The 25666-nt window shown below is 38.6% G+C and overlaps 1 protein-coding gene across 1 annotated transcript in view; it reads left to right on the top strand.

Moving 5' to 3' along the window:
• Positions 1 to 25666, top strand: part of LOC125252387 (lethal(3)malignant brain tumor-like protein 4) — a 58264-nt gene that overhangs the window by 18451 nt on the left and 14147 nt on the right. The window contains 12 exon segments of the mRNA XM_048165633.1: positions 2453 to 2494; positions 2496 to 2589; positions 2741 to 2832; positions 2936 to 3087; positions 6596 to 6672; positions 7655 to 7740; positions 7813 to 7923; positions 8153 to 8267; positions 8598 to 8709; positions 13448 to 13639; positions 15147 to 15290; positions 18961 to 19034. Of these exon segments, the coding sequence (XP_048021590.1) occupies positions 2453 to 2494; positions 2496 to 2589; positions 2741 to 2832; positions 2936 to 3087; positions 6596 to 6672; positions 7655 to 7740; positions 7813 to 7923; positions 8153 to 8267; positions 8598 to 8709; positions 13448 to 13639; positions 15147 to 15290; positions 18961 to 19034 (1291 nt within the window).

The raw sequence follows: 25666 nt of genomic DNA, 5'->3' as shown, positions 1-25666 counted from the left end.
TTGAATGGATGGATGGATGATGGATGGATGTTTGGATGGATGGATGTTTGGATGGATGTTTGTTTGGATGGATGTTTGTTTGGATGGATGTTTGGATGGATGTTTGTTTGGATGGATGGATGTTTGAATGGATAGATGGATGTTTGGATGGATGTTTGTTTGAATGGATGTTTGTTTGGATGGATGTTTGTTTGAATGGATGGACGGATGGATGTTTGATTGTTTGTTTGGATAAATGGATGTTTGGATGGATGGATGGATGGATGTTTGAATGGATGGACGGATGGATGTTTGATTGTTTGTTTGGATAAATGGATGTTTGGATGGATGGATGGATGGATGTTTGAATGGATGGATGGATGATGGATGGATGTTTGGATGGATGGATGTTTGGATGGATGTTTGTTTGGATGGATGGATGATGGATGGATGTTTGGATGGATGTTTGTTTGGATGGATGGATGGATGTTTGGATGGATGTTTGGATGGATGTTTGTTTGGATGGATGGATGTTTGAATGGATAGATGGATGTTTGGATGGATGTTTGTTTGAATGGATGTTTTTTTGGATGGATGTTTGTTTGTTTGGATGGATGTTTGGATGGATGTTTGAATGGATGTTTGTTTGGATGGATGTTTGTTTGGATGGATGGATGATGGATGGATGTTTGGATGGATGTTTGTTTGGATGGATGGATGGATGTTTGGATGGATGTTTGGATGGATGTTTGGATGGATGTTTGTTTGGATGGATGGATGTTTGAATGGATGGACGGATGGATGTTTGATTGTTTGTTTGGATAAATGGATGTTTGGATGGATGGATGGATGGATGTTTGAATGGATGGATGGATGATGGATGGATGTTTGGATGGATGGATGTTTGGATGGATGTTTGTTTGGATGGATGGATGATGGATGGATGTTTGGATGGATGTTTGTTTGGATGGATGGATGGATGTTTGGATGGATGTTGATGGATGGATGTTTGTTTGGATGGATGGATGTTTGAATGGATAGATGGATGTTTGGATGGATGTTTGTTTGAATGGATGTTTTTTTGGATGGATGTTTGTTTGTTTGGATGGATGTTTGGATGGATGTTTGAATGGATGTTTGTTTGGATGGATGTTTGTTTGGATGGATGGATGATGGATGGATGTTTGGATGGATGTTTGTTTGGATGGATGGATGGATGTTTGGATGGATGTTTGGATGGATGTTTGGATGGATGTTTGTTTGGATGGATGGATGTTTGAATGGATAGATGGATGTTTGGATGGATGTTTGTTTGAATGGATGTTTGTTTGGATGGATGGATGTTTGTTTGTTTGGATGGATGTTTGGATGGATGTTTGTTTGGATGGATGTTTGTTTGAATGGATGTTTGTTTGGATGGATGTTTGTTTGGATGGATGTTTGGATGGATGTTTGTTTGGATGGATGTTTGAATGGATGTTTGTTTGGATGGATGTTTGGATGGATGTTTGAATGGATGGATGTTTGTTTGGATGGATGGATGTTTGAATGGATAAATGGATGTTTGAATGGATGTTTGTTTGAATGGATGGACGGATGGATGTTTGAATGGATGTTTGTTTGGATGGACGGATGGATGTTTGATTGTTTGTTTGGATAAATGGATGTTTGGATGGATGGATGGATGTTTGAATGGATAAATGGATGTTTGGATGGATGGATGGATGTTTGGATGGATGTTTGAATGGATGTTTGTTTGAATGGACGGATGGATGTTTGATTGTTTGTTTGGATAAATGGATGTTTGGATGGATGGATGGATGGATGGATGTATGTTTGTTTGGATATAGGTATTTTTGCTTATAACTTCTGAACGGTTTGTCCAAAAATCGGCACGTCATTCCTGAGTCGTATAATATCCAATTTTCCCATATCGGCTTCAGCCATTTTCAATTTAATAGTAAAAATGCTGTATTTAATGCCAAACTTCCTGTCCGCCATTTAGATTTTCTTTCGAAACCTATGTTTTCGAGCTCCTCTTAGACTGTTCATCCGATTTTCACCGCCGTATCATATTTAGACAGTGCCAACAAAAAATTATGCTTTTTTTTTTTTTCGATAGATGAAACCATTTTCGTATGCCGCAGCAAAATATTTGATGCCAAAATGACTCTTGAGGCTCCATATCTGCAATGTTTTGGCATATTGACACCAAAGTCATTGTCACCTCACTCTGACCATACCACATCAATTTTGTCACAGCGCCATCTATTGGTCAAAAATGATAAACCATTAAGTCTTTATTAGTGACTGTGTTTATGCTTTTTCAGTCATTTTGCTTAAATTCAACTTAATATGCTTTAATTTGCTCTTTGTTGCTGTCATTGTGATTCTAGCCATGTTTGGCCCCTTAACTGGTGCATGCAGCTATATTTTTAAGTTGAGATTACTGTTGATTTGCTTGTTGTTGAAGGTGATTGGCTTCCGTCTGCGTCTCCGTATCGACGGTTACTCCAGAGTGCTATGACTTCTGGGTAAACGCCGACTCTCCTGACATCAAACCAGCCGGATGGTGCGAGTCCACGGGACACAAACTTCATCCACCCAAAGGTTCGTTTAGAGTTTGATCTCCATCCTAAACACACCTGCTGAGATGTTTATTCAAAACATGTCATGTGTCTGATTTAACTTTTGTCCTGTGTAATAAATAAAGGATAGCTTTTTTCTCTTGATTAATTCATTTTATTTTTCATGCTGTCAGGTTACAAGCCAAACGAGTTTGACTGGGAGAAATATCTGGAAGCCTGTAACGCTCAAGCTGCACCAAAGAATCTCTTCAAATCCCAAAGCAGCGTAAATCCACCGACCTTCTCTTGATTGTGTTTTTCACGGCTCATGTAAACGTCTGAAACTGAAGGAGATCAGATGGAGTTAACCCGCTCTTTTCTCTTCACAGACTTCAAGCGCCGCGATGTTTGAAGTGGGCATGAAGCTGGAGGCGGTGGACCGGAAGAACCCGTGTCTGGTGTGTGTGGCCACCGTGGCGGACATCGTGGACAACCGATTCCTCGTTCATTTCGACAACTGGGACGACACGTATGACTACTGGTGAGTCGAGTCGGCTTTATTTCTATAAGGCTTTATACAATACAGATTGTTTCAAAGCAGCTTCACAGGAAAAATAACAGCGTTAATGTGTCAAAATTCATTAATTATGAAACAACATCAATTTAAGCTGTAAAGCAGCTTCAAAAAGACAGTAGTTTCATAATTCAGATCAATTCAGTTCAGGTCAATAACAGAATTGTTGTGAGAAATCATTAATAAAACTAAAGGCGGATGGATGGATGGATGGATGGATGGATGGATGGATGTTTGGATGGATGTTTGGATAGATGGATGTTTGGATGGATGTTTGGATGGATGTTTGTTTGGATGGATGGATGTTTGTTTGGATGGATGGATGTTTGGATGGATGGATGTTTGTTTGGATGGATGGATGTTTGGAGGATGTTTGTTTGGATGGATGTTTGGATGGATGGATGTATGGATGGATGTAGTGTTGTCAAAAGTACCGGTACTTCGATACCAAGTCGGTACTGAAATTTTGAAAATGTGACGATACCAGCATTTCTGTAGTACCGGTAGTACCGAGATTCCGGGTATATTCGGTACCCACTGATAGGGCTGTTGGCAGTATTTACTTGAATGTGACACGACTGAAGCACAAAGCTTTGTTTACAAAAGAAATAATAGGTTAGTAATTAAATGTGACATCGCAGCCATGGAAACATATTGGTTCGCGCCGAATGAGAGAGGTGCGTGAGTCCATAAATTTAAGCTTTGTATTCTGTTTTGAATCGCGATCCTTCACCTGATTTAATTCTGAGCAGAGAATTTAACAATATTCCATTAGTTATTCCACATGGAATCTCTGTTTCTTTTCCCAAATCTTCACTCATGCAGGGGATTATAAACGTTCTTTCGTTCGCATTTAGGCCTATTATAGGCTATTCACATTCTTTACTGTGGTAAAGTAGAAAAAACACCGTAGGACAGAAACCTTTTTGCTTGCACGTCAATTTTATTTAACACAGTTTGCGCTTATTATTAGACTTTATAAGGCGCGTCAAGTTTATTTGTATATATTGTGTTTCATACGCTGGTGATTTTTACTTTCGTTTTCTCTGACAGCGCAAAATCAAACATAGCCTGAATGTCTTGCCCCTGCGGAGGATAAAACTCGCTCTTCAGACCTTTTACAACAAGTGTCAGTTGCTTGTAACATCAGGAGTAATTGGATATTATAAAGGATGGTCTCTTTCCTGCTCTTGTCCCTATCCCTCTCAAAGCGCAGAGCGGTAGGCTATATCAAAGACTAAAATAACGGGACATTGCCTATATGACGCATCTTTGTTTGGAAATAAAAAACGATTTTTTTTAAAATAATATTTAACTTTCTTATTATTTAGGTTACCATTATTTACCGATATTTATTTCATAGATTTACAGGCTAGTATGTTGTTCACTGAGGAATAGCTAAAATAAACACGCACGTCTGTTACCCCTGTTGAAAAACGGATGCTGGTAAGGTAGGTTTTGAAGCTGGATGCTGTTTGATGGATTATGTGGTCCAGGACCAGCCAGCATGGACCAGCACTTGACCAGCACACACCAGCTCAAACCAGCATACCAGCATCATAACTTACCAGCATATGCTGTTTTTTCAACAGTCCAAAATGGATGTTTAAGCATTTATTTATTTTATATTTCAAAATTTCAAAAACGCTCCAAATCATATTTAATGTTTTTAAAATAGGCTATGTAAAATAGTTCCAACAGATTTTGCTGTGGTACCGAAATTGGTATCGAGAACCGTAAAATTTTCATGGTATGTACCGACTATGGAATTTTGGTACCGTGACAACACTAGATGGATGGATGGATGTTTGATGGATGTTTGGATGGTTTGGATGTTTTGATGGATGTTTGTTTGGATGTTTGGATGGATGGATGGATGTTTGGATGGATGGATGATGTTTGGATGGATGGATGTTTGGAGGATGTTTGTTTGGATGGATGTTTGGATGGATGGATGTTTGTTTGGATGGATGTATGGATGGATGGATGGATGTTTGTATGGATGGATGTTTGTTTGGATCTTTGTTTGTTTGGATGGATGGATGTTTGTTTGGATGGATGTTTGTTTGGATGGATGGATGTTTTGATGGATGTTTGTTTGGATGGATGGATGTATGGATGGATGGATGTATGGATGGATGATGTTTGGATGGATGGATGTTTGGATGGATGGATGTATGGATGGATGGATGTATGGATGGATGATGTTGGATGGATGGATGGATGTTTGGATGGATGGATGTTTGGATGGATGGATGGATGTTTGTTTGGTAGATAGATGGATGGATGGATGTTTGGATGGATGGATGGATGGATGGATGGATGTTTGTTTGGATGGATGGATGTTTGTTTGGATAGATGGATGTTTGGATGGATGGATGTTTGTTTGGATGGATGTTTGTTTGGATGGATGTTTGGATAGATGGATGTTTGTTTGGATGGATGGATGGATGGATGTTTGGATGGATGGATGGATGTTTGGATGGATGGATGTTTGTTTGGATGGATGTTTGGATGGATGGATGGATGTTTGTTTGGATAGATGGATGTTTGGATGGATGGATGTTTGTTTGGATGGATGTTTGTTTGGATGGATGGATGTTTGTGTTGGATGGATGGATTTGTTTGGATGTTTGTTTGGATAGATGGACGTTTGGATGTTTGGATGGATGTATGGATGGACAGATGGATGGATGATAGACTGATAGATTGATTTCCATCACATAACCATAACTATACTTTTTGTAATATTCTTTATTTTGTTATTTGTGTGAAATATTAATATACATTAACAATATGAAAAGTGGCCAAACAGGGCTGAATATGCAAAAACCCTAATGAAAATGAACATTCAATACATAAGAAGGGAAGAGATGAAAGAATGTAGAAAATGGTAGAAATAAATCATTTGCATAATGATGATTATTCATAGGAGGTGCAGGTTTGATGTACAGACGATTAATTAAAGCGTCTCTGATGTTCTGTGGATGTTTACTGGAGGTTGTGAATGTATTAGTGTAGTAACACATTAATATGCACTTCTGCTTATGTAACGTGTGTTTATAATGACTGATTGATTCCAGTCCAGTGATGCACGTCTGTGTTTTATATAATGCGCCACAATACTGCTGGGATTTGCTCATGAAAAGCCCTGGAGAGGAAGAGGAGGTAAAATTAGAGTCCATCCCACACAGTGAGACGCGTCCGTTCACAGAGCCGCTATAAATGGATTAGTGCAGAAACAACATGGAGTCTGTTCTGTGTGTTATTACTGTCTGTATCCAGCAGGAGAAGCTCTGACACAGATGCTGCACATTGAGCCAAGACCATTCAGGATGATTTAATGTATTGTTTGTCTTCTTATATCCGTGAAACAAGAAGCAAAGCCTCTGTTTTCACACACGCCTCGCATTATTGGTTGCACTGCAGAAGGTGATGTTGCTCCTCGGTGATGGATAATGTTTTATTTCCTCAGGTGTGATGCGAGCAGCCCTCATATTCACCCGGTGGGCTGGTGTCAGGATCACGGCCGGCCGCTCACTGCACCTCAGGGTGGGTATCAACCCCTACAGTGACCCCTAGAGGACGGGTGTGACACAATATTCCTCATTTAAATAATTCATACGCAGAATTAAGGGGCGGGGCCTGGTTGAGTTAGTAGTGAGTTGAAACTGGCGGTTATGGTTAAGGGGCGGGACATCACTGCTCCAGCTGACCAATCAGAGCACATTGTGCTTTTCAGAAGGAACATGACGGCACGTGCAACATCTGCAAAGTTACGACGCTCAAAGTTCAATGCAAAGAGAGATATTTTCTTTTACAGAAATCGCTTTTTAAGGATGGTAGGGACTACAACGCGCTTCTTTGCGGGTTGTGACATCACAAACCCTAAAATTTACATAAACCCCGCCCCCGAGAACACACAACAAAGGGGGCGGGGCCATGTTGGGCTGCTTTAGAGAAGAGGAAGAGTTGTTGTAGTAGAGTGTTGTTGACATGCCGTCATTTTACGCCAAACGAGGGTCAATTCAACACAAAAGATGAACATGACGGCACATGCTAGTGGATGAGTTGAATCAACTCCACAGCAACTACATCAATTTATCCACTAACCATTCAGAAACGTCTAAAAGTTGTAACTTCTTCCTGAGTCTCTCCATCAGTGTCGACTCCGGTTTGAACAATGTAAGGCTGAACACCGTCATCATTTTGGCTGCGTGAGATTCTCCAGCTTTGTTGTTGTTGAGCTGTTAAAGCTCCGCCCTCTTCTGGAAAGGGGGCAGGAGCAGCAGCTCATTTGCATTTAAAGGGACACACACAAAAACGGTGTGTTTTTGCTCACACCCAAATAGGAGCAAATTTGACAAGCTATAATAAATGATCTGTGGGGGATTTTGAGCTGAAACTTCACACACACATTCTGCAGACACCAGAGACTTATAATGCCCCTTTCACAAGATGTAATATAGGTCCCCTTTAAATGCACGCCATTAGGTGTCACTACAGGTGTGATTTGTGAGTATTTGTCTTTTAGGACACCCCAATCCAGAGCACTTCATCTGGGAGGATTACATGGAAGATACAGGCGCGTCTGCCGCTCCGAGTCAAGCCTTCTGTGTGGTGAGAGCGTGTTTCATAACCGTGTGACTGAAGAGTTGTGACTGCGTTCTGACCACCGTCGTGTTCCCGTAGAGACCGGCACACGGCTTCCAGCTGCACATGAAGTTGGAGGCGGTGGACAGACGGAACCCGATGCTGATCCGCGTGGCCACCATCACCGACACCGAAGACTACAGAGTCAAAGTGAGGAAGATCACTGAAGTCAGATATGTGTTGATTTATGAAACTTTTGATCAGTTTAATGTGTCCTTGATGAATAAAAGTATTCATTTCTTTTTTATGACCCCAAACAATCTATATTTATTACTTTTGGACTCATATTATCTACTAGTTTCTTTGTTGAAACTAAATAAGGTTTAAGAGAAACTCTTTATCGTGCTGGTGGTGGAATAAGGATCTCTCTCTTCCTTAGGTGCATTTTGACGGCTGGCATGAGAAGTTTGATTTCTGGGTGGATTCAGACCTGCCAGATCTTCATCCGGTGGGCTGGTGCTCCAGGACGGGTCACCCGCTAGAACCGCCGCTCGGTGAATTACTAGTTACACACTTTTGTTGCTTTAGCTGAAATCAGGCTTGTTTAGATTGTTTCAGCTAATGCACTCACACACACAGTGTGTGTGTGTGTGTGTGTGTGTGTGAGTGAGTCTGTTCCCATTATGCCACACAGATAGATCACATGATGAATTACTCGGCTGACCTGAGATGTGAAGTTTTACTGTGTTTAGTATGATATATGAAGCGTTATTATCATCCGTGTGTGTGTGTGAGGAACTGAAATAGCTGCTGGTTACTAGAATAACTCTGTAAAACATCATTTATTGCGTGTTTTGAGCATGTGTGGTGTTGTTGTTTTGAAGCATATGCAGGGCTTTCAGACGTAAAGAGCTCCGTGACGCAGGGCGTGTGTCCGACTCCGGGCTGCAGAGGAATCGGACACATCAAAGGAGCGAAATACACCGGACACCACAGGTGAGACTGACACCCAAAACAGTCATTCACATCAACATTTACTCACTCTCGTTCTGCGACTTACATTGCTTTCAAGCTATATACTTTATCAGTTCATGCATTTCCTGGGAATCGAACCTTGTGCCGTTGCAAGCACTATGATCTACTGTTAGAGAGCTACAGGAAGGCAGAATATTCATTTCTGGGTGAACTAAAGCTTTACTCAAGGCGAGTATGATTGTGTTATTGTCTGTGATCTCGGGGTTTGTGAGGACTGGTTTCTCCTGGACTCTGTTCAGAGACAAACGCATCTGCTGAGACTCTCAGCCAACAGGCTGTCTGTCTCAATCCCAGCATGCCTCTGTTCTCTCTGATGAAAGTCACGGCTGGAACAAATCCTTCATTTCTCCTGTTAAACCTGCTGCCGTGTGCCAGAGCTCAATGTGTTCTCGGGGTTTTGATCTAATCTGTTCAGAGTTTAGTGCTGTTGTAAGGAAAAATACAATAAAAAAATACATTAAAATGCCTGGGAGTAAAGATTTGTTTTCGGCATAATTTTAAAAACGGCAATGGAAGGTGCAAAGCGGATGTCAGAAGATCTTAAAAGTCTATTAGTTGTATACTGTAGGGGATAAGAAGGTCTTTAAGATAAGATGGAGCTTGGTCATTAAGAGCTTTAAAAACAAACAACAAAATCTTGAACTGGATCTTAAAATGGACACTTTTTTATGTCCTCTAGACAGTCCAGCAAAGGCTGAATAGAATCGCCAGTTTTAAACAGCAAATAAAGCTGACTATAATAAGCATAAAAATGCAAAGAAACATTATAATTCTTCCAAGGGGAAGCATATATAAGTTAAAAAGAAGCGGGCCCAGTACAGAGCCCTGAGGTACCCCACTAATAATAGGTATAATAATAGCTCACCTTTCCCAGGCATATAATCTCCGGTGAATCAATTGTGCACATATAGTGAAAGGATACTGTCTTTTTTATGTCCTCAATACAGTCCAGCAAATGCTGAATAAAATGGCCAGTTTTCAATGGCAAATAAAGCTGACTATAATAAGCATAAAAATGCAAAGAAACATTATTATACTCCTAAGCGGAAGCATATATAAATTAAAAAGAAGCGGGCCCAGTACAGAGCCCTGAGGTACCCCACTAATAATAAGAGCTGAGGATGAGGAAAACTTACCCAAAGCTAGAGAGAATGTGTTATCTTTAAGATAAGAGCTAAACTTGTGTGTCTCTCAGTAGCATCTGCTCACAAATGAGCCGTAAACGAGCGCTAAACGAGCTCAGGCGGGATGTGGAATAGAGCGCACACAATATAACGGACCGTCCGATCTCTCCTTCACATTCTGCCCGGAGCGTCTGGGATGCAATCAGCAGTGCTGCTATTCCTGTAGCTCACCTTTCCCGGGCATATAATCACCGGTGAATCAATTGTGCACATATAGTGAAAGGATACTGTCTTTTTTTAGAAAGCCACTTCTGATTACACAGACAGCATAAGAAAGGAACCACTTTAAAGCTGCGCTTCAGCAAAATCCTCTCTGCTTAGAAATGTAATTTTGAACTGGGTTTCATTAAAACCTCATTTACATCCTATTTGCATGTATTTGCATACAGTTTATCTCAAAACTAGCAGTTTAAGCAGAACGTTGCAGTATTATTAGGCTGTGGTTTGCATCACTTTAATAAACATCCTCTTGAGTTAAATGAGTTTGACGCTCACACTGTTTATACGAGACGCCCAAAGCCATTATTACAGTAAACAAGAGCTATGTGAGCTGAAATATATTGCAATAGATACATAATTTAACATGCATATTGTAATGAGTAATCAAAGCAACTTCATAATCTTCTACTGCCTCGTCTGTTGGAGTTTCTTAATTCAATCTTTATTATAGATGAACTCATTATTTGTTACTGTGTTTTGGCCGGATGAATGTTTGGCACCCTGACTTTGAGCTCATGCTGCAATGAATAAATAAATAATATTATAATATATTAAGTGCAAGATGTACTGGTTGTTCTTTTTCAGTGCAGTCCATTTGTGTTATTTTTATAAATCACACAGGTAGTGAAGTGTTTTTTAGTGTAACGTGGTTTCTCGCAGTGCAGTGAGCGGATCTCTATTCTTAGATCCATACGCTGAATGTGACCTGAGAATCTCCTGCTGCTCTTAAACAAGTTTCCGCTTCACCTCAGAAAAGACGCAGTGAGTTTCCTTCAATGTTTATGAAGCAGAACCGAGTGTTTGTGTCCCAGCGCTCACGGTTCCTTAGTTTCAGGTGTTTTTCCTCGCTCTGAGAGGAGGATCGGTGTCTGGCAGCTGTGAGAGAGATGGACGCTGGAAATGAAAAATGTCCCATCGGCAGCGACACGATGGCAGATGAATAGTGCAGATCAGAAAAGTGCATTAGATTTAGATCAGAACTCAATGGGTCGGCGCTCATAAACTATAATAGTAATCAATAATGCTAAAATATCACTGGAGCACTGCACGTGAAAAAAATATTGATCGAACTCTAATTCATTAGCATTAATATTTTTGTTCATAACATATGTATTTATTGTATAAAACATGTTTTAAACTTGGTTAGTAATTTTAGTGATTAGGTGTTCAAGCGTGTAGCTCTGAAACTCTATTGTAATTGGTCAAATTTCCAAGGATCAGCATTCTCTCCTAAAAGTGATCGACCAAACCGTAAGTCTTAATCGCAAAGGCAAAAATTTCAGGTATTTTGGAATTTTTTTAAAAAACCTACTTTTGTGAACTAGCCCGATGTTTTTGACCTGATCAGAACCAAACCAGTGTAGTGAGATTCTCTAGAGTCTGATTGTCAATAATTATCAAAAAAAAGTTTAAATTTCGATTCACGGTCTCTAAGGGCCGCCAGAACGTTTGAAGTGGGCGGAGACACTTTTACTAAAATGGCTAAAACTCATGAACGGAAAGAGATAATTTCACCAAACTTGGTACACCTATGTAAGAGCTCATTCTGTGGTCACGTGAAAAAGGATACGGCAACTGGCCACTTGGTGGCGCTATAACATGAAAAAAACTTGAAAATGGCTATAACTACTTCACTGTTATGCTGCGTTCACACCAGACGTGACTTGCGTGAATAAATCGCACTATTCGCGCGTAGTTGGACGCTTGAACATTCTGAGTTTACTCGCTTCATTGGCGCATGAAAATCCCTTCACAACAGACGCGAATTCGCGTCATGAGAGGGGCTCTCCCGCTCCATTATGTGTCCCAGACTCTCCCACTGCTTTCTGCACACTTCCTCTGAATAAACACAACTTGTCAGTGGGGAAATAATTGTAAATTACAGCGAATAAGCTCAATTGGTCGTCTTCAGTTGGCTTGTAGTCTTAATATGTATATATATATATATATATATATAGCTCAAATTGAGTAAAGACCGTTTTTTACAACTTATCAGATTGTCCGACCTCCTCACTCACTTTCTTTCAAACACGATCCTTTTTATTTCTGTTTCTATAAATGTATGAAGATGTACAGCGACGATGATTTTGTCCTCCATTGTTGTTTCGAATTTCTGCCTCAGCTCGCTACGTCACGTCACTACTAGAGCAAGCTCCTGATTGGTTAACGCGGCGCGGAAATTCGGCAAAGTTCAGATTTTTCAACTTTGCGCGAATCGCACAATTCGCGCCGCTTCATTCGCGCGAATCGCACCGCAGGATGTCAATTCGCGTCTTTGCATTGACTTAACATGTAAATCACTCGCGCTTACCGCTTCATTCGCGTCCGGTGTGAACGCACCATTAGTCCGATCGACTTGAAAATTGGCATGCATTTTCTTTGTCTGAGGTGCCATGACTGTCTATGAGGACATTGACGCATCTTGAGAAACATGTCCGCCATCGGCCAACGAAATTTGAGCAGTTATCAGAAAAGACTAACGCAGGCTGATCAGAACGAAACTGGCTGGGCCTGTTTGACTCACGACCCTAGAGGCCTGTGAGAAATTTTAAAGAAATCGGCCACCAGGGGGCGCCTTCACGGTTTTCACATGTGTAAAGTATTGTGCATCACGTGATTTTTCACGCACGCCCACATAGTAGAACTCCTCATTCTGAGCAGCTTTGCCTCTAGGACTGCCGCTCTCCATCGAAACGTTCGTTAAATATTGGAGATTATTTCAAAAAACAACAAAAACGAACTAGTCCTAGGTTTTTGGCTCGACCTCTAACTGTTAAAAAGCTTTATAAACCATATATTTCCTTTAGTAAATTAATAAAAAATTAAATTAATTAATTAATTAAAACATTATACCTTTTTACGCATGTGCTTAAAGGCCTTAAAGAGCTTGAACCCCAATATTTGCTGCTCGCAGCTATATTTTGACTCATTTCAGTTTTCTGCCAAGGCAACATTTCTAATTTCCGTTTATATTATATTTTATTTCAGCATTATTTCAACAAAAATGCTAACAAAGGTAACAAAAGCTAACAAAAATATTTTAAATAGTTTTAGTTAACGATAATAACCTTGATTCGTGTGAGATGTTAAAGTCGGCATTAAATGGAAGTCGTGCTTGTCTTTTCTTCTCTATTGTGTTGTATATCCGAGTGAAGCAGCTTCAGAAACAAGAACAAATGTATCAAATGTACAAATGTATCTCATGTGAGTGACAGGTTGCCCCGCCCTCGTGCCACTAAACGCATCATCAGAAAAGTTCTACAGTGGAATCATGTCTCTCTCTCCGTCTCTCTCAGTGCCTTCGGTTGCCCGTATTCTGACATGAACATGAAGAAAGAAGTGGTGCTGCCCGACCGGCTCGGAGGAGAGAAGCAGATCACCTTCGTCCCTGTGCACTTTGTGCAGAAGACCAAACGCCTGTGTCCAGATGAAGAGGAGGAGGAGGAGGAGGAGGATGGGAAGGTTGAGCTCAGCCATGTGGAGAACAGGTTTGTGAATAACCAGATGATCATCTACAATCCAGAATGTTCTCTGCACAACTAGTGCACTCAGTGTTCCCTTTCTGCAGTGAACAATATCCACTTCTTCACTCAATATTTGATCAATCTGATCAGAGTTACTACATTTTTGACAACCGAGTTAATCATGCGACTGTTTGAAATGTTTATACAATACTGTAATTGAAAATAGTATGTGCAAATGAAGCATTAGTGAGTTTTCTGAGCACATGAAACATCATTTAATTGTCACTCAGTGGATGGAAACGAGTCAAACGCCGCATCAGGGCTGATTTTTGGCCTCAGAACAGCTTTCCTCTCTAGCGCGTCCTCACATCCGTACAGTGAAGCGTCGACTCATCGCTGCAGATTCTCTGACCGAGAGAGAGAGAGAGAGAGAAACTGCATTATCTGTGCGCAGTGAGAGCAATGCTGTGGCGTCCGTCCAGAGCTGTGAGAGGATTCCTGTCAAACGCTGCGGCCCCGAGTGTTTTTCATCCACAATAAAGTGCGTCAGCAGCTCCAGGTTTAATTTTCAAAGCAGCAGTGTTTCAGTTCAGTCAATAAACAGACGTGTTACACTGCTAATTCTATGTAGACTTTTGAAAGAGGCGAAAATCGCAGAGCGCTGATTTGTTCAGAGGTTTGGAGTCGTGACAAACCCCGTCTGCTGCCAAGAGACGAATCCGGCCGACTGCAGAAAACCAGCAAACAAACATGTGCTGCTTAATGTAGAAACGACTCACGGGTTTACATATTATTATTTATGACTATTTTAAATGAGTTTTATATATTTATACAGTTTTCATTTAAATATTTGTTTAATTTTGTTACATGCTTTTTTGTTTTATTTTGTTGCTGTTTGATCATAAACAACATCTGCAAAGTTACGACACTCAAAGTTCAATGCAAAGGAGATATTTTCTTTTACAGAAATCACTTTTTAAGGCTGGTAGGGACTACAACGATCTTCTTCCCGGGTTGTGACATCACAAACCCTAAAATTTACATAAACCCCGCCCCAGAGAACACACAACAAAGGGGGCGGGGCCATGTTGGGCTGCTTTGGAGAAGAGGAAGAGTTGTTGTAGTAGAGTGTTGTTGTCATGCCGTCATTTTACGCCAAACGAGGGTCAATTCAACACAAAAGATGAACATGACGGCACATGCTAGTGGATGAGTTGAATCAACTCCACAGCAACTACATCAATTTATCCACTAACCATTCAGAAACGTCTAAAAGTTGTAACTTCTTCCTGAGTCTCTCCATCAGTGTCGACTCCGGTTTGAACAATGTAAGGCTGAACACTTTCGTCATTTTGGCTGCGTGAGATTCTCCAGCTTTGTTGTTGTTGAGCTGTTAAAGCTCCGCCCTCTTCTGGAAAAGGGGCGGGAGCAGCAGCTCATTTGCATTTAAAGGGACACACACATTTTGATTTCATGGTGAATTTAAAGACTTAAAGTCTGTTCATGTGCACTGATTGAGCGTCTCTCTCAGGGTGGAGATGGCGGCGTATGAAGGCGGCGCTCCTCGTCTGCGCGGGCGGCCGGCGGTGGTGAAGAGAGAGCTGAAGGAAGAGCCTTTGACTCCGGGAGCGAAGCCGCTGTCGCCCCTCGGGAAGAGAGGACGCTTGCCCAGCAGGTGATGACCGAACTATTAACTCCTGACATATGATTATTAACTCCCTGAGGTCTGAAAACGCGCCGGGGCGTTTTGAATTTTTTTTTCACATTGCAGCAAAACAGACTTAAAATACTCCGTCATTTTTTGTCATAGAGACATAAGTAATATATCAATTGAAACTATAGAATATCTTCTTTTATTTGTATACACTCAGAGTAAAAACACAATGTTGTGCTTTTTGTAAAATAAAGGAAACTAAAATGATGCATGATCTGTCCTCTCCCTCTGAACAAACTATAACTTAGTGAATACTAATGACAAAAAAAATTACACTTATGTCTAAAGACACGTTGAAATGTCAGGTTTTAAATCGTGCAAGTCATATCGAAAACAAAAATTCTGTGTTTATGTAATCTGTATGAAAAGAGACACATGTCAGAAGTCTGTGATTCAGCTCATTATCCGCTAATGCGGCCACGCCCACGGAGCCAGCGCTATTCACAGGCAAATTATGAGTCAATACAGGCATTCATCATCTCAATCGTGTATTTATTGTCTTGAAAAGTGTTTATTTGGATGTAAAAGCCATGGTTAATGACCTTTGGAAGACATGCCGTTAGTTCCTGATATGTCCTCTTCTTCTGTAGAATAATTTGTGGCCTAAAGGTGTACAGAGAGCGCCCTCCGGCTGCAAGTATGAATTAAAAACACCATTCCTGAAATGTCCTCTTCTTCTTTAGAATAATTTGTGGACTAAAGGTGTACAGAGCGCCCTCCGGCTGCAAGTATCACCTGAAAACACCAGCGCTCATAGTTATGACAATGAATATAGAATAAATATAACTCCTCTGTATAGAAAATTGACATAAACATATGAGAATCCATCAATATTTCTCCAAATGTGCATGCTTTTAAACTAAAAGCCTATATTCAGACTCTTTGCATCACAGAAATACATTATATTTTAAAGAATATAATAGAATACCATTATTTTCAATTGAGCTGAGACATGATTACAGAGGGTTTTTTCACAGCCTACCTGACTGAAAGGCCTCATTAATATGCAAGTCATTTCAGATCATTACTATGTGATTCCTTTGTCTTCTCAGGTGTAAATGGCCCATTATTCATGATCATTCACGCCTCTATGCATACTGTGTTTCTTGACAAAAAGTGTCTTGCAAAAACTAAATCAATATATTGTTTTATATGAACAAGTAGGCATTATAATTTTTACATAATTTTGAAGCAAAAACTCTAGTCTACAACCTCCAATACCCAGAAGTCTTGTGAACACAGATTTAATATATATTTTTGGCCTTATTTCAGTGACTTAATTTTTTTGTTTTTTCAATAACCACGCATAAACGTTATTCCTTCAAAAATACAAACATGTGCATACATGTTCCTCACATATTATTGTAGCCTAGTTTGTGCTGAATACAGTGTAATGACACTTTTGTAATTTATATGTTTATGAACAACTGAAAAAAGCACAAATGTCAGGGCATGTCAAAACTTCTCCAGGCCCCAAATCAGCCTCAGACTCCAGAGGGTTAATCACTGCTGCAGATGTCAGCCCTTAAAGAGCACCTGTGATGTGTTTCACATCTTCATGTTTCTTTAGTGTTGCTGTTTGAGCATGAAAAAGCTCTGCAAACTTCCAGTTCTTCTCTTTATCAGTGTCTCTGTTTATCGTAAATGAGAGATTTGAACAGCAGTCTGTTGAGTTGAAGTTCTGTTTTGCTGTTTTTACCTCATCAGAGAGAGTTTCTTTATCCGTTTCCAGCCATTAATCATTCATGTTTCGTTTACTCTTAATTGCAGAATGTTTGGGAGGCTTTTAACGTTAAGAGATAAAAGAGAGACGCTTGTGTGTTCAGTCTCTCCGGCGTTTGGAGTCAGACTGTCTGTTTGTGTTTTTGTTCTCATTATGCATGTTTCCATCCAAAGTTGTGAATTTAAGTTATGCTCAAAATTGGAATATGGCATAAAACATTTGCGAATAAAGCAGTGTTTTTTATCTCATGTGTTCCTGGGAAACTGGTGCAAAATATCAGTAATAAAAGTGTGAGTTTCTTCAATCGGGCTCTTTCTCCTCCATCATAAATGAGTTGGTCTCAAAACACAATAAACGCTGTCATGTGATCTTGCGTTCGGATGCTGGTGTTCGGGAACACAATCGTGTGAGACGCTTCTGGAGGAATTAAACCAAATCATTCTGATGACAGACTTTGACTCGGACGTTTCAGAACCACCAAACCAACATTTGAGATGCCGCGATGCGATTGGTCCGCTGGTTAGTCCAGTTATCCAATGTACAAAGTCACATGAGGTTTTAAGGGTAATTTTACAGTAAATGTGTTTCCATCCTTCTTCTTATCAGAAAAAAATGATCTGCCTCAATGTTTTTAGAATTTATGGTGTTTCCATCCAACGCTTTTTATGCAATATCTCAAAATTTGCATAGAAATATATGGGTTGAAGCGCAGCTATGCATGTGTGAGTTTGAAAGCGTCATTAACAGTCTGGTTTAAAGCAGCGCTGTGAGCTGGAGCAGATGAAGCGTTTATTGCTGTCGGTGCCAGAGGAGATTTCAGATCAATCCTCTCTGTTTCTACAGCAGGATCGTTTAAAGCTTTCATTACACTTTTAATACACTTCCTACAGCCTGGGAACGTTTTGCCAGAGATTTGGTGTAAAAGCTTGATTTGACAGACACTGGTCCTGCTGGGAGAATGATCAGATGTCGGGTCTCACCGCTGATCAGATGATTATTCAGAGCAAATGATCAGATCTGCATGGGTTACTGTAATAACAGAGATACAGTAGGAGGAAATCTGTGCGCAAAAACTAAAGTATTGAACTGTGTTTATGTTTGATTGATTTCTGTTTGATTTTTATTTATTTTGTAATTTTAATTTTTTTTATTTTTTAACTATTTTTGTAATTTATATTTTACTTGCATTTTAAATTTTGCTAATTATTTTATAATTATTTTTTTATAATATTATTATTGTATAATTTTTATATAGTTTATTATATATATATATTTTTAGCATGCATCTTAAATTTTGCTTGTTTGTTTATTTTTTATTTATTTTGAAATTTTTATTTATATATTTTTATATGTATATTTTGTATATTTTGCATGCATCTTAAATTTAGCTTTTCCAGTTAATTTTGTATTTGTATTCATTTTTTTCATATATATATATATATATATATATATATATATTTATTTATTTTCTATTTTTATTTATTTATTTTTTAGCATGCATATTCAATTTTGCTTGTTTATTTACTATGTATTTATACATTTTTATTCTTTTTTTATTTTTAATTATTTTGTCATTTTTATTTTGTAATTTTATTTGTATTCAGTTTTTCTGCATTTTTTTTTTTGTCATTTTTATTTTATATTTATATGTATTGTTTTTTTTTTTCATGTTAGTTTCATTTTATTTTTTTTATTACTATTTAATTTAATTTATTTTTATTTATTTGTTATTGTGTAAAAAATATTGTAATTTAAGATTTTGGTCATATCTGATTTATATGGATGAAGCATCTGATTGTGGTGAAATGATCCTTAATCTTGTCTAATTATTCATGGCTGATCTGATGTTGTTAATAAGCAGTTTTGCTCATCTCTCGTCACTCATCCGTCTCTCTCTCTCTCATTCAGACTCTCTCAGTCATCGAAGTTTCTGCGCATCAAGGACGAGGAGGACGACATTGATGTGAACAGTGTCATTTCAGGTGAGAGTCTGTGTGTTTTTAAACATTCTGCTGGTGTTTCTTCAGCATTTCTAAAGCGTGTCACACCTTTCAGCCAATCACATTCACTCTTGAGTAGAAAAACTTGAGTGTTTGTAAATATTGTTCTTGTGAATTTTGTACTTTTAATCGCATTTTAAACCACATTTTTCTAAGAAAAACAACAGTTAGACTTCTTTCCCCAAATCATGCAGATGGACTGATATAAACTAGTGCGCACTGATCAGCCAATCAGATTGCAGCTTGAGGTTTTAAAAAAGCAGATATATTTGTGTAATCAGGACTGTGCCGATAGCCTCGTGGGCAGCGCCGACATGTCGCGCCGTTGTGCTTCGGGCGACCCGAGTTCAAGTCCCGGCTCACGGACCTTAGGAGTTAGTTCTGAATGAGCTCATGTAACGCGTGTTAAAGGTGATGATGCTGCTGGACATGGCTAATAATATGATTTCCAGCATTTTCACAGCAGTTTCATTGATTGCCATAATTTTCTGATTGTTTCCATGGAGACACGAGAGCCCTCCAGTCCGGAATGTTTCATTACAGTCAGCAGGAGATGGTGTGTGTGTGTGTGTCTGTGAGAGTGTGTGTCAGTCACATGATGTTAAAGGGTCATGAAACCCCAAAACACTTTTTTTGAGATGTAAACAGATTGTATAGGCATTGAAAACATTAAAGGTACTCATTAATGTTATTCATAAGTGAAAAATAGTTATTTTTGCATTTTTCAGAGCGATTTCTGTCTTCTGGTTTGAAAAGCTGAGTCGGAGCAACATCACAAAATCTGACGTCATCGTGTGTTTTCGGCTGACGTAGACCGTTTCGAGCGGTTCTCGACATATATTCATGACATAAAGCTCATTTAATCCAATCACTGCGCTGTAGTATGCATAAGATTATAATTGCGGTATTATGCATGAGGAAGTATCACTTCTCTCGCCTCGGTCTGTTGTCATTCATTGGTGTTTGTTTCCTCAGTGCTACAACACAATGTGTTTTCCTGAGACGCGACCAGAGCAGAGGTTTGTGTGCATGTGGATTGTTTTGCTGTAATCTACCAGCACAAATGGAAAATATGTTCACGTGAGATCGCATTACAGCGGAGAATTCAAATGTCACAAAAGTGCGGCTCGTTCACCTCTGCATTCAAACACGCGAGCCGTAGGCTGTTTCCCTCAGCACAGCAGCACATGAGTGTTGTTTGTATTTTGCTCGCGATGCGGTCAGAACTGGAGTTTGAATACAAACACATAAAAAATACGACTGTTATGATATGCGCGCTCCGCGTGTATCGGTTTCAGCGCGGAGCTTCGCGTTTAACAACACTAGCCACGTGGATCCTATAGCTCATACAGAATAAAGTATCCGTGTTTAAAGTTTTTATTTCACACATTCTCCTGCACCAAACATTAACCAGCACGCTGTAGTTATGCACACATATTTCATCAAGTCTTCTTCAAATGAATTATATGTGCAAACTGGACACGGATACAGTGGTGTAGCTTATCTGAACGCGACGACACGATTATTCTGATAGACAAAAGACAGATTTTGAGACTGCAGTGCTCGTAAACGTAATCAAAGTAGCCTATTATTAGCCCTATTAAATATTCTTTCGCATTTCTCCCTTCTGCTTGGGAGTTTGTTGTCATTTTCTCCGTGCTCATATATTAATATTCATTATTCTGTATAATGAGTGTGTTGTATGTCTGTGTTTCATTGGTTGTTCTCTCCCCTCTACACTCCCACTTTTCCAGAGCTTTACATGCCCATTTTTACAGGGTTTTCTGAACTTTGAGGTGTGATCGACCAGGGTAAAATGCAGGTGTGTGTGAGTCGTGTTCGGTCACACATGTTGATGGTTCAGTCAGTTTGAAGGATGAGTAACTGTGAGTTTATCCTGATCTCAGGTCAGTCGTGTCCTGACACAAACGCTGGAGTGTAATCAGCTGCAGCGTATTCCTAAATGATGCGAAATGTCTTATTTTTAGAACGCTGCAGGATTATGCTGCGATTTTCATGAAGAAACCTGCCGTGAGCCTCTGGAGGCGTTTGGTGAATCAGCGATTTCTCTAGACGAGCAGTTTGAGCTGTTCAGGTTTATTCTCACTGCTGGTGTTTTGAAACTTTTGGTGTGGAAATAATTTTCACTTACACATCAAATTAAACTTGAAGTATAAAGACAGAAATAGCACTGATGTGAAGAGGGTGGTTTTGATCTGTGTTTCCTCTCAGCGGTTGTCCACTCCTCGTTTGTCTCCAGAGATCTTCTCCATTAGACAATTACGTTGTCATGTGAAGTTGATTTTGTGGGATAGATCAGATAGTCGTCAGATGCTCAGATTTCATTAGAGACGATCGAACCTCAGACGATGAAGAGTCATCTTCACGCCATCACCCTGCTCTCAGATCCGTCAGGTCATGTGATCAACGCTGCGTCTGTGTCGAGAGATCAAGAGATTCGATTCGTTTAGACGCAGGCAGTGTTATTTTACTATCACTGAGATACTATTATAGTTTTTTTATAGTTATATATTATATTATTAATATTACATTATTTTAATGTTTAGTTTTTATTAATATTTTAATTATATTTTCAGTTTTTATTCATCATTTTTATTAGTATTTTATTAGTAAATTTTTATGTCTATAATTTTTTAATTAGTTTTATTTTTATATTTTCAGTTTTTGTTTTAATTTTAAATCATTTTGATTTAGTTTTTAGTTTTTTTATTATTTTGAATTAGTTTTGATTTTTATATTTTAATGTTTTAATTTTAATACATTTTAATTTAATAAAGTTTTAGTATTTTTCTTTGTATTGTTTTGTAGTATTGTAGATGTTTGTTTTTTAAACGCATCTATATAGTGTTTTTAAATATTTTGAATTAGATTTTATTTTTATATTTACATTTTCATTTTAAATACATTTGTTTTAGTTTTTTGTCATTTTTTTTATATTTTAATTATTTTTTATGTATATATTTTCAGTTTTTATTCATTTTTTTAAGGTTTTAGTATTTGTCATTTTTATTATTATTTTATTTTAATAGTACATTTTCATGTCTATAAACATTTTTAATTAGTTTTGTTTTTATATTTTCAGTTTTTTTTTTATTATTAGTTTAAGTATGTCTTTATACATTTTAAATATTTTTGAATTAGTTTTGATTTTTATATTTTAATGTTTTAATTTTAATAGATTTTAATTTAATAAAGTTTTTGTATTTTTCTTTGTTTTTTTTTTTTCATTTTTTTAAAAATGTCCATGTAGTTTTTTAAATATTTTGAATTAGATTTTATTTTTATATTTACATTTTCATTTTAAATACATTTTTAGTTTTAAAAATGTAATGTAATGTTACTAATATAATTGTTTTTAAATATTTTGAATTATTGTTATATATTTCCAGTGGTAATTTTAATTTTAAAGTGTAAAAATGTAATTATTTTGTTTTAATAATGTTATGGTTATTTTTATTTTTTAAATAGGTCTATATAGTTTTCATTAGTATTTTGAATTAGTTTTTATATTTTCAGTTTTTATTTAAATTTTAGTTAAAGTTTTAGGATTTTGTTTTTATTTTTTATTTTTTTTATCATATTTAGTGATTTTTTTTTTTTTTTTTTTTAATAACTGTCTATATAACTGTAAATCTAATTATTTATAAAATTATGTAATTCTATAATTTTTTCTCAGTGTAAGTTATATTAGTACATCAGGTTAAAGTATATGAGAAATGTTTGCCTTTGCAACTAGCTGAAATAAAATGTTTAATTTGGTTAATGTTTTTTATTTCGAGTAACAGAAATGTGAGACAGACAGAGCTGTGAGTGACACACTTCCTCTCAGTTAAAGCGGCCTCAGTCGCAGCGCTGCTCTCGTCTCTCAGGCTGGATTTCGGAGGGTTCTGGTCTTGTTTTGCGGCTGAAGAGCAGCGGATCTGTTTTTAGAGCAGGAGTGAAGCAGACGTGTCGTTCTCGGCGCTCATTAGAGCCGGAGCTCAGCGTGGGCCAGAAAACACTGACAGTCTGACAGCAGCGACTCGTGATTCATGAGCTGACCGTGTCAAACCCCACACAACTGACAGATCAGATCACATGACCCTGCCGATGATCCGCTCTCCCTCTGTGATTCACGTTGTCCTGTAACATCCATCTGTGCTCTCACGTATGACGGACGCCACCTGATTTCGGCTCAGGTCAGGCTTAAGTCGAGCAGATTCTGCTGCTGATCTGTTGTGTTTATCATCTGTGATGATGCTTTCAGAAAGAGTCGTTTTCCTTGAGAAGACAAAATACAGATGTTGAGTCCCATACACACGTTACAGTAAGTAACAGTAAGCAGTAGATTATAGTATTTGTTCATCTTTAACGTTAATAAAAGCACAACTGTTCACTGTTAGTTCATGTTAGCTGAGGTTCTTCAGTAATATCTGAGAACTGGCTGGTTTTGGCTGCTTCTGTCCGTCATGTCCTTGAGGATCTCACCAGGGTTTGGAGCAGATGGTCCGTATCTGATGGAGTCGAGGGACGTCTGATCTTCCTCTTCACTCTAAATATTTACAGTAACAGTCGTGATTCTGCAGTTGAACATCAGCGATCTATCTAATGTTTTATTGTTCCATCATCGTGATGTTTCATGCTTGAAAAGCTGTTGTTAGTTTGTCTTAACTGAGAAATCTGAATTGAATAGTGAAATGATGGTGTAATAATCTGTGAGGTTTGATTGATGTCGTGACTGTACGGACACGCGTGAAGCGGTTTCTGGTGTCGTCTGAAGGTCAAAGTCTCCAGGTTCTCGTCTCCTCTCGTGTGTTCAGAAACTGGAGCCGTTGATTGATCGGATGCTCTGGCTGCTCTCAGTCTATGAATCATTCCTGACAAGAGCATCAGAAGACATTAGATGATAAATAATGAGCTCTTCTCTCTCCTCACTTACAGAGAGCAGGTGTCTCTGTTCATTCATAGACGTGTGTGTCTACATCAGTGAGGAATGAGTTTACTCCGTTGTAAATTAATGTAATCATCTGACCAAATAGTCAGGGTTTTTTCTTAAAAATTTCATTGTTTCTTTTTTCCCTTTATTTTTTCTTTTCTTTTTTCTAAAAACTCTTGAGCTCTGTACCTCAGCTGCCTGAGATTGATGGTGATTATGATACTGGTGATGCTGGAGTTGATGAAAATGATGCTGATGCTGATGCTGATGGTGATGATGATGATGATGATGCTGGTGATGATGCTGGTGATGATGATGATGATGATGGTAGTGATGATGATGATGATGTGATACTGGTGATGATGAGGCTGGTGATGGTAGTGATGATGGTGATGATGTGATACTGGTGATGATGATGATGATGGTAGTGATGATGGTGATGATGTGATACTGGTGATGATGATGATGATGGTAGTGATGATGATGATGATGTGATACTGGTGATGATGATGATGATGATGATGATGGTAGTGATGATGATGATGGTAGTGATGATGGTGATGATGTGATACTGGTGATGATGATGATGATGATGATGATGATGATGATGATGATGATGATGATGGTAGTGATGATGGTGATGATGTGATACTGGTGATGATGATGATGATGATGATGTGATACTGGTGATGATGATGATGATGGTAGTGATGATGGTGATGATGTGATACTGGTGATGATGATGATGATGGTAGTGATGATGGTGATGATGTGATACTGGTGATGATGATGATGATGGTAGTGATGATGATGATGATGTGATACTGGTGATGATGATGCTGGTGGTGATGATGATGATGATGATGATGATGATGGTAGTGATGATGATGATGGTAGTGATGATGGTGATGATGTGATACTGGTGATGATGATGATGATGATGATGATGGTAGTGATGATGGTGATGATGATGATGATGGTAGTGATGATGATGATGGTAGTGATGATGGTGATGATGTGATACTGGTGATGATGATGATGATGATGATGATGGTAGTGATGATGGTGATGATGTGATACTGGTGATGATGAGGCTGGTGATGATGATGATGATGGTAGTGATGATGATGATGGTAGTGATGATGATGATGGTAGTGATGATGATGGTGATGATGTGATACTGGTGATGATGATGATGATGATGATGGTAGTGATAATGGTGATGATGTGATACTGGTGATGATGAGGCTGGTGATGATGATGATGATGGTAGTGATGATGATGATGGTAGTGATGATGGTGATGATGTGATACTGGTGATGATGATGATGATGATGATGGTAGTGATAATGGTGATGATGTGATACTGGTGATGATGAGGCTGGTGATGATGATGATGATGGTAGTGATGATGATGATGGTAGTGATGATGATGATGGTGATGATGTGATACTGGTGATGATGATGATGATGGTAGTGATGATGATGATGGTGATGATGTGATACTGGTGATGATGATGATGATGGTAGTGATGATGGTGATGATGTGATACTGGTGATGATGATGATGATGGTAGTGATGATGGTGATGTGATACTGGTGATGATGATGATGATGATGGTAGTGATGATGGTGATGATGGTGATGTGATACTGGTGATGATGATGATGATGGTAGT

This window comes from Megalobrama amblycephala, linkage group LG18 (assembly GCF_018812025.1).
Source record: "Megalobrama amblycephala isolate DHTTF-2021 linkage group LG18, ASM1881202v1, whole genome shotgun sequence".
NCBI classification, from domain to species: domain Eukaryota; kingdom Metazoa; phylum Chordata; class Actinopteri; order Cypriniformes; family Xenocyprididae; genus Megalobrama; species Megalobrama amblycephala.
The sequence above is the reverse complement of the archived record's forward strand: the minus strand, read 5'-3'. Positions and strand labels throughout refer to the sequence as shown.